The 9,729-nt window shown below is 37.5% G+C and overlaps 1 protein-coding gene across 1 annotated transcript; it reads left to right on the top strand.

Moving 5' to 3' along the window:
- Nucleotides 1-1,373: 1,373 nt before the first annotated feature.
- On the top strand, nucleotides 1,374-5,282 carry si:dkeyp-75b4.10 (ladderlectin). The gene is made up of 6 exons (XM_038307268.1): nucleotides 1,374-1,476; nucleotides 1,592-1,914; nucleotides 3,016-3,107; nucleotides 3,232-3,366; nucleotides 3,585-3,690; nucleotides 4,981-5,282. The coding sequence occupies exons 2-6, from the start codon at nucleotides 1,629-1,631 to the stop codon at nucleotides 5,046-5,048; spliced, it is 687 nt and encodes a 228-aa protein (XP_038163196.1). The 5' UTR covers nucleotides 1,374-1,476; nucleotides 1,592-1,628; the 3' UTR covers nucleotides 5,049-5,282.
- Nucleotides 5,283-9,729: the final 4,447 nt, after the last annotated feature.

The raw sequence follows: 9,729 nt of genomic DNA, 5'->3' as shown, positions 1-9,729 counted from the left end.
CCAACAGTTTTAAGAACTGACCCCATCTCATTAAGATATTCCAGCTAATCAACTGTGATTGCATTCAAATTGAAAGGGTCATTGAGATTGTCATTCATGGTTTAGCTTTGAGATTCTGAACCTCACCAGTGGACCATTCACTGTTTGCAGAACAAAGTAAACTACAATACATCATAACTACTGTGCATCATACATATGCTTATTATAATAGAAGCTCTGCCTTAAAGGGGAACGCCATATTTTTTTTACATTTAGCCCTTGATCTTATGTTATTACATCATGTTCTATAAGTTTTGTGTCATTTGGAGCCGTTCTGAAGATATTCCGTTTTGAAGTTTTTGTCAAGTGTGTTTTTCCCATACATTCGCTACACCTAAATAATGAAATTAATTCTAGCTAAGAAAACAGACTAGTTTTAACTCTTTCAATGAACTGGTATCAAGTAGCCTACATTTGCCTTGTTTTTAAGCCTGTTATATGCTTGTTTGGAGCAATAATTGGTTAGAGGTTATTTAATTCTAAGCAATAATGAGTAATAAATGAGAATACATTGCTTAAAATAAGAGAAAAAATCTTAACGAGTAAAGGAAAAAAAAGATTTTTATACTTGATTTAAGTTTTTTTTGGATGCTCACTACCTGGATATTATGTTCTTGTTTTAAGAAATCTTACTAAGTCTCATTTGCTTGCTGCACTGGCAGATTATTTTGCTAAAAATAAGCAATAATTCACTTAAAACACTTTATTTTTTTATTATTTTTTAGAAGGCATTTTTTGTTGTGTGCTGTGTCACATTCATATTTGAAAACTTAGCTTTACATTGAAAAATACTATATTAATAAAACTTACCTTATAATTTGAATGGCAGAGTTAGAGTTTTTCTTGGAGCTTTATATTGAAAGTTAATCATTAAATATCTTCCATTTTCTGCTATTGTACCTATCATTGTATTTTACTGAGAGTGCTCAGAGGTTCTTGGTCTCTGGGTAACAAGGCTTTTTGTTGATTAGATCCAGAAGATATGGGGGTTTTACGTTATATGTTAACATAATGCACCTTTTTGTTAAAAAAAAGTCCAGTCTAACCTAGATTTCAACAATAGAATAACACTAAGAAACAAAGCAGAGTCCAGTCAGATAAAAAGCTGAAACCTAAAATAAGAAAAGAATGGTGACATTTTTGGAAACTAAGACGTGTTTTAACACCACCTAACTGCATGAAAATGATATTAGAAAGTACAAACCCAGACTTTCTGGCATATTCAACATGAATCCTCAATGGCTCTTTCACTATTCTACCATCCGTGGGTATTACAATGAAACTGGAGCCAGAAAGATCCATTGTTAAGAGGATATTGGAGCCTGGAGCTAATGTAGCATTTAAGGAGCTGAAATAAGAGGAAGCAGCAGAAATCTGCAGAATAAAAGTAAGAGAAGCAGCATAGATTCATAGAGACTTTGCCTCGTCCAGAAGGAAGTGAGTTAATATACAACTTTAATGCTTTTTGTCTCCTGATGATATTTTATTGAACATTCCTGTTATTTCAAAGGTAACTAATTATAACAACTTTTCTAACTGTTTTGTTTTGCAGATTCCTTTTTCAGACATATGCTTTTATTATCATAGCCATGAATTTGTTGAGTGTTTGGTTCACGGTTTGCGGCGTTCTGACGATGAGCCAAGCTGCACCAATAAACTCGACAATCACTGGGAGCAAAGGGGGTCTCTGCGACTACAAGCGCCTTCACTGCATCGTTTTACCCGGAGCGTTCTGCCCACAGTGCGACGCTGACGGGAACTTCCTCCCTCAGCAGTGCTCTGGCTCCACCGGATACTGCTGGTGTGTCAATGTGCTCACTGGAGAGGAGATCCCAAACACAAAGACCCCGCCTGGGGTCAGGCCTGTTAGCTGTGGTAAGAACTTCTGTCTAAAAACATCATTAGATTTTTATTTGGCTCTTGATTCGAATAAATCTTATATTTGTTCCCATGTCCTTTAACATATTCTTACTTATGTAAAAGTAAAAAGTAGCCTCCTAAAAGATTACTTAAGAATAAAAATGCATTTTGGTACGAAGGTTAATCATACAGAAGAGGATTAGGGCCACTGAAAATAAAGACTTTTAAATTATATTCCAGTATAATATGGTAAAAAGTCAGAATTTTTTTCGCAGAATTCTTTTTTCCCGTATTAGACTGAAAAAAAATTTAAAAAATCAGTTTGTTTGTTTTCTTTTCAGTGGCCCTAATCGTCTTCCGTATTACGATTTCTTCCATCATGGTCGGAATTTTGAGATTAAAGTCAGAAAAGGTTGTTTTTTTTCCCCACATTATACTGAGATAAAATAAAAAAAAATCAGTTGTTGTTTTTTTTAGTGGCCCATATACTGAGAAACTTACAAATGCATCAGATTTATTTTATGAATTTATAAAATCAGACAGATAAAAATAATCTATTTTTTGTAAGTTGAAGTGATAAAATATACAAATTTATACAAATCCATATTTAATTACATAACTTAGGCAAAAAAAAAAAATCTTCCTAGTGCAAAATTAAACTCATGAAACGTATACTCACATTATGTAGTATACTGCATGTTAGTATGAATTAAAATGTATAATGTATTACCATGGCCTCCATTCATAGACTATGAGCACATAGACGATAGATCAAGACAACAAGCTTGTGTACAAAACAAAAAACTAATTTTTTAGGTTAAAATGTGCTTATTCTTCATTTAGTAAAGTTACTAATGGTAGATAGAATAGCCAAAACATTTACTCAAGTAAGAGAAGCAGCTCTTCATATAAATACTCAAGTAAAGCATGTAAATGCAAGTAAACAAGATACTCAAGTAAATGTTACTCAGTAAATGTAAACAGAATCAAATCACAAAACAACTGAATGGATCTTAAAAGTAAAAAAAATATTACTACAAAAAAATAAAACCAAACCAAAACTTGACTAAAAGATTTAGAGCTACTTTATGTGGTAAAAGTTGAAATGTGTTGCAGCTCAGTACATCTACTGCCCGTATGGCTGGAGCAGCTTCGGCTATCGGTGTTTTCTCTTCATCGACACCCCAAAGACATGGACCGAGGCTGAGGTGGGGGCTGATAAAGCAAAAATAAAACATCAACTTGAGAGTTTGCTTTTGTTGTTACAAGAAAAGCAAAAAAAAAACAAAAACACAGGATGTCTAAAAAACTGCATGGCGTTTCTTTCTCCAGTTTTACTGTCAGTTTGAAGGAGCCAACCTGGCGTCGGTTCACAGTGACGAGGAGAACCACTTCATCCAATCTTTGACCAGAGGAGACACACACAGCTTCCCACAAACCTGGATCGGAGGCAGCGATGCCATACAGGCAGGAAAACCTTTAAAACATAAGCTTAAAACATATCACATTTCTACTGTGACTCTTTTTTTATGATGCAGTTTGTAGCCTGATGAATTTAATTAGATCCACTTATCCTTTTTTAAAAGAGGTGTTTGAAATAAGTGAAACTGCTTTGAGCTCAGATATGCAGTATAGTTTGGTTTCCCAAAGATTTTTATTAATTGAAGTACTTCTTGTTTCAACAGCTTAATTTGTGGATGTGGTCTGATGGCTCCAAGTTCCACTACAAGAACTGGTTTAACGACAACCACGAAAAGAAGGACGCACGCTGCCTGAAGATGAACTATTACTGTAAGGCCTGTCACACACATTCATAAGGTTTAATACATCCGCATCTTAGGACTTTTTCTTGTATTTCCACTTAATTTAGTCACATTTACTAGGAAAATAAGTATTACACTGCAAAAAATAATTTTTTTCTTAAAAAAGTGCAGTTGTTCTTGAATTTTGAAGGTAAAAGAAACATTTTGCCAATGAAACAAGACGATTTACATTTAAAATAAGAATACACGATTGCATTTTCTTATTTCAAGTGCTTTTTATCTAGATATCTAATTTTTAAAGTAAAAATACTCCTTCCATTGGCAGATCATCTCATTTACCCACTCAAATGAATGGTAAATACACTTAATTTAAGACATTTTGGATCATTCCTAGATTGTTTTTGCAGTGTAATAATAAGTATTCGAACACTATGCTATTTTGCAAGTTCTCCCACTTAGAAACTGAGGAGGGTTCTTCCAAAAAAGTGAAAAAAAAAACAATCCACTGGACTTTGTTTCCGTTTTGAGGACGTTTTGTTTCCCATCTAGGAAGCTTTTTCAATTCAAAATCAAAAGAATAGCTTTAAGTTTGAGGTTTTATAAAGTAGCCCATCAAAACCATGTTTTTGTTTGGAAAACATGGAAGGGTCTGAAATCGTCATTGTAGGTGCATATCTAATGTGAGAGATATAACCTAAAAAAATACAGAAATCACACTATATGATTTTTTTTATTATTTGAATATTAACTATTAAAAATAGATCCCGAACTGTTTTATGAATATCTAATTATAGATAGATGTAATTGTAAACTGTAATGTAATTTGTAATGTAATCGTTTGCCACTGTCTTGGCCAGGACTCCCTTGAAAAAGAGATTGTTAATCTCAATGGGACTTTTACTGGTTAAATAAAGGAATAAATAAATAAATAAAAATCATATATTGTGATTTAATTTTTTTTATCGAAGGGGACATGCAGCTATGCAGAACATTTCAGACCCCTCCATGATTTCTAAGTGGGAAAACTTGGAAAATAGCAGGGTGTCCAAATACTTATTTTCCTAAATCTTCATTAAAAGTTAGCGTTCATATAATGACGCTTTGATTCTGGCAATATGAACGATGGGACTATTCAAATGGCAACACAAGGCAAATCTGTAGAAAAACAGTAAGCCGACAGCTAGGTCGGTTAAATAAGTTACTGTATTCCTTGAAATTATAAATTGACTCGTTAATAGTTAAATGCTTCTGCATTAATAACAGGGATAATCTGAAAACATCTTGAAAATGTTAAAAACTTCTTTGTTTGATTTTTCAGATAACCTGAAGTGGTCCGCCGCAGCCTGTAACCAAACTCTGCCTTTTGTTTGTGCAAAAGAAAACTGAGCTCATCTTTATGAAAAGAAAAAAAAGAAACAATTGAGAAAAAACTCAGCCCATGTTACTATAGAGCATATGTCCTGCTGATGGCTGTCTCTCTCTGATCATTAGTTTTTATTTCTTTACCATATTTTGATGTTTTTTATCCTTGCATTCTTTAACCCCTTTAAGCCTGGAGGGTTTCAGGAACAACTTCTGCATGAAATTCCCCATCTGAAATAAATCAAGCGTAACTCCAAAGTTACAAAGTATAAAGTGTTTTATTTGTGTGAAATAAAAGGCATATAGACTAGTTTTTAAGTGTATCTATTGTTGTGAATGTCACCATCTCTGATTTATATTAGATCAAATAAAGCGAAAATAAATATTTTTTTTTACCCACCTGGATGTTATCTGAAATAAACTTTCAGGCTAATGCATCTGTTGGCTTCTGACAAGATGTATTTCTGTGAGTTTCAATACTCAATAATCTCGAGGCAACTAAGCCAGATTTCATGATTACAACCATTTACCCGTTGGGCTAACCTAGGCAGTTGCCTAGGGCCCCAAGTTCCTGGGGGCCCCATAAAACTGTTAACATGTATGCTTAATACAACTATTCACTATTTGTGCACATTATGTTTTTGATAAAAATCATTTTGCTAAAAAGCCATCAGAACGCTTATATTATGTGTGTCTCAACCCTCCGCACCAAATCTTTCATTCTTTTGAGACAGCATGTAAAATCTGCTGAGTACAAAACATAGAGAGGAAAACAACAAGAAAGGGGACAAGAAGAGAGGGACAAGACATAAAACAAATAATTTATGTATATTCTATTAAAATTTCTGTATCGGTATAATGGGTCTGTTTTATGTGTTGTCTTCTCAATTCAGAGGGCCCTGCTGGTTTTTGCCTAGAGCCCCAAATTTCCTAAATCCGCCCCTGATTACACCATAAATGATTACCTACAGAGCTGAAACAAATAGCTTAAAATACCATAAAACAACCTTGTTATACATGACTAAACCTTTAAGCTAAGCGTTCTGGATCACATTAGAAACTTCAATTGTTTCAATTGATTTTTTGTAAAATATATATTTGTTATCTGCAAGCCATTGTGACTTCTAAAGTTAATTGTTAAATCCTACAAAACAGTCACAATAATATTAAAGAGTCTACAGTGATTAATTTCAGATATGCCTTTTTTTGCCTACCAATTGTTTGTATATTTCCTGATGTGCAATAACCTTGTTCTTTTATGTTAGTAGATATTTCACTGTGTCTTTGCTGTATTTTGAGTGGGAATGAAACATATCTTATATAAACATATATGAATTGTTTTTTTTAACTTTATTAATTTATTTTTGTTACTGCAGAATTCCATATATTCAGGTGGGTCCTGCCCCGTAGAGATGCATATCACTTTCATTACCTGTACTGTTTTTCATCCATTGACAGAAGAAACAGATTTGTTACTTGTGTTGGTTAATCACACAATGACTTTCAGTACGGTGTCCAGCTGTGCATCAGCCCAGCCACCTGTCCATCCAGCAGCTACCAACATCCAGGCAACAAAGGCACCTGTCCATTCAACAGCTACCAACATCCAGGCAGCAAAGGCACCTGTCCATTCAACAGCTACCAACATCCAGGCAGCAAAGGCACCTGTCCATTCAACAGCTACCAACATCCAGGCAACAAAGGCACCTGTCCATTCAACAGCTACCAACATCCAGGCAGCAAAGGCACCTGTGTATTCAACAGCTACCGACATCCAGGCAACAAAGGCACCTTTCCATCCAGCAGCTACCAACACCCAGGCAACAAAGGCACCTTTCCATCCAGCAGCAACCAACATACAGGCAACAAAGGCACCTTTCCATCCAGCAGCAACCAACATACAGGCAACAAAGGCACCTGTCCATTCAACAGCTACCAACATCCAGGCAGCAAAGGCACCTGTCCATTCAACAGCTACCAACATCCAGGCAGCAAAGGCACCTGTCCATTCAACAGCTACCAACATCCAGGCAACAAAGGCACCTGTCCATTCAACAGCTACCAACATCCAGGCAGCAAAGGCACCTGTCCATTCAACAGCTACCAACATCCAGGCAGCAAAGGCACCTGTGTATTCAACAGCTACCGACATCCAGGCAACAAAGGCACCTTTCCATCCAGCAGCTACCAACACCCAGGCAACAAAGGCACCTTTCCATCCAGCAGCAACCAACATACAGGCAACAAAGGCACCTTTCCATCCAGCAGCAACCAACATACAGGCAACAAAGGCACCTGTCCATTCAACAGCTACCAACATCCAGGCAGCAAAGGCACCTGTCCATTCAACAGCTACCAACATCCAGGCAGCAAAGGCACCTGTCCATTCAACAGCTACCAACATCCAGGCAGCAAAGGCACCTGTCCATTCAACAGCTACCAACATCCAGGCAGCAAAGGCACCTGTCCATTCAACAGCTACCAACATCCAGGCAGCAAAGGCACCTGTCCATTCAACAGCTACCAACATCCAGGCAGCAAAGGCACCTGTCCATTCAACAGCTACCAACATCCAGGCAACAAAGGCACCTGTCCATTCAACAGCTACCAACATCCAGGCAGCAAAGGCACCTGTGTATTCAACAGCTACCGACATCCAGGCAACAAAGGCACCTTTCCATCCAGCAGCTACCAACACCCAGGCAACAAAGGCACCTTTCCATCCAGCAGCAACCAACATACAGGCAACAAAGGCACCTTTCCATCCAGCAGCAACCAACATACAGGCAACAAAGGCACCTGTCCATTCAACAGCTACCAACATCCAGGCAACAAAGGCACCTGTCCATTCAACAGCTACCAACATCCAGGCAACAAAGGCACCTGTCCATTCAACAGCTACCAACATCCAGGCAACAAAGGCACCTGTCCATCCAGCAGCTACCAACATCCAGGCAACAAAGGCACCTGTCCATCCAGCAGCTACCAACATCCAGGCAACAAAGGCACCTGTCCATCCAGCAGCTACCAACATCCAGGCAACAAAGGCACCTGTCCATTCAACAGCTACCAACATCCAGGCAACAAAGGCACCTGTCCATCCAGCAGCTACCAACATCCAGGCAACAAAGGCACCTGTCCATTCAACAGCTACCAACATCCAGGCAACAAAGGCACCTGTCCATTCAACAGCTACCAACATCCAGGCAACAAAGGCACCTGTCCATTCAACAGCTACCAACATCCAGGCAACAAAGGCACCTGTCCATTCAACAGCTACCAACATACCCCTGTATGTCTAGGGAAGTGGGGGCATAAACATATAGGCAGAAACTGGTAAGTTCTTATAAAATTATTATTTATTTGATAACAAGAGGTGCAAGCAATAAACAAACAAGAGGAGGGTGGGTGAGGGTGCTGTGAAAATAACAAAGTTAAATAAAAGAGATCCTCAAAAGGAGGATTGTACCCAACTACAGATTTAAACCAAAAGGGGATTCTTACTAAAAACACAGAGCACAGCACCCACTACATCTAATGTAACTAACAAAGAAAATACTCAGTGATGCAATCAGTCCAGACTCTGGCCCTACCTCCACCCTCTTTCTAGCATCAAGCTAGTTAAGTTTGCACATTAGCCAAACACAAAAACAACAAAATACTTGACACAAGCTACTAAATACAAACCCCAAATGGGCAACCAAAAAGATAAGTGAGCTACTCCACTAAACAAACAAGCAGCTGCTAACTAGCAATGTTTGGTTCACACGAGGCACACAAGTCAACTGGCTGTGACAAGTAGTGATGGGCTATCTGAAGCCAGGCTTCGAGGCTTGTACCGAGTAATAAGGGGGCGTGTCAATGAAGCCCCGCTTCGAGGCCTGTGTTGTCTTGTTGAAAACCACATGACTGGCAACAAACGAGGCCTCGCATTGCATTGGTCACGTGACTGCTTCATTTTGCGTGTCGGTTTTCAAAATAAAAGCGCGATGAATTCTGTTGCTTCGTGGGTTGTAGTAGGTGGTTTAGTATCAGCAGAACAGTTTTCATCAGCAGTGGTTGAAATGGAGCCGTCAAAAAAGAGAAAAACCTCTCATATGTGGGAGTATTATGAGATGACAGATCACAATCACAACCTGAAACAGTGAAAAAAGTCCTATTCCTAAATAAAAACAATTAAACCTAAAATCCACAAATTTCTATATTTTCTTTTGTTTAATCAGGAGATGCATCAGAATCACACATCAAAACCAGACTAAAAGCCATTAGAAGAGGCAAACTCTATGTTTAACTTAATATTAAGAATCAGAACTAGAACTCCTAGGAAGAGATGATTTTAAACAAATTCTGTCTTTAAGGAAGCAAGTTTCAAGCTCAAAGTATACAGAGTCTGCAGCAACAGTCACTCAGTTCTCAATACATTAAAGTAACACATATCTTCATTGTCTAATAAGTCCATGACATAAAAGAAAACCTAACACCACCACTGATGGTCAAGGATTAGATTGGCTACAAATCATTTTAATCATTAAAACATGACAATTAAATAGGATTCTCTTCTTACTAAACATGAGTTTGATTAAAACTTTGTGACAATATTGCATTTCCTAATATTTGGAAGTATGATCCAACTGAGTAACAAGGCTGTTACAGTTTCACCAGCAGATGTCACTAGTGAGTGATGAATGAAGCATCGAGTAATGAA

Source organism: Cyprinodon tularosa, unplaced genomic scaffold, assembly GCF_016077235.1.
Source record: "Cyprinodon tularosa strain WSP-4 unplaced genomic scaffold, ASM1607723v1 ctg606, whole genome shotgun sequence".
NCBI lineage: Eukaryota > Metazoa > Chordata > Actinopteri > Cyprinodontiformes > Cyprinodontidae > Cyprinodon > Cyprinodon tularosa.
Note: the sequence above shows the minus strand (reverse complement) of the source record. Positions and strands in the feature narration are given on the sequence as shown.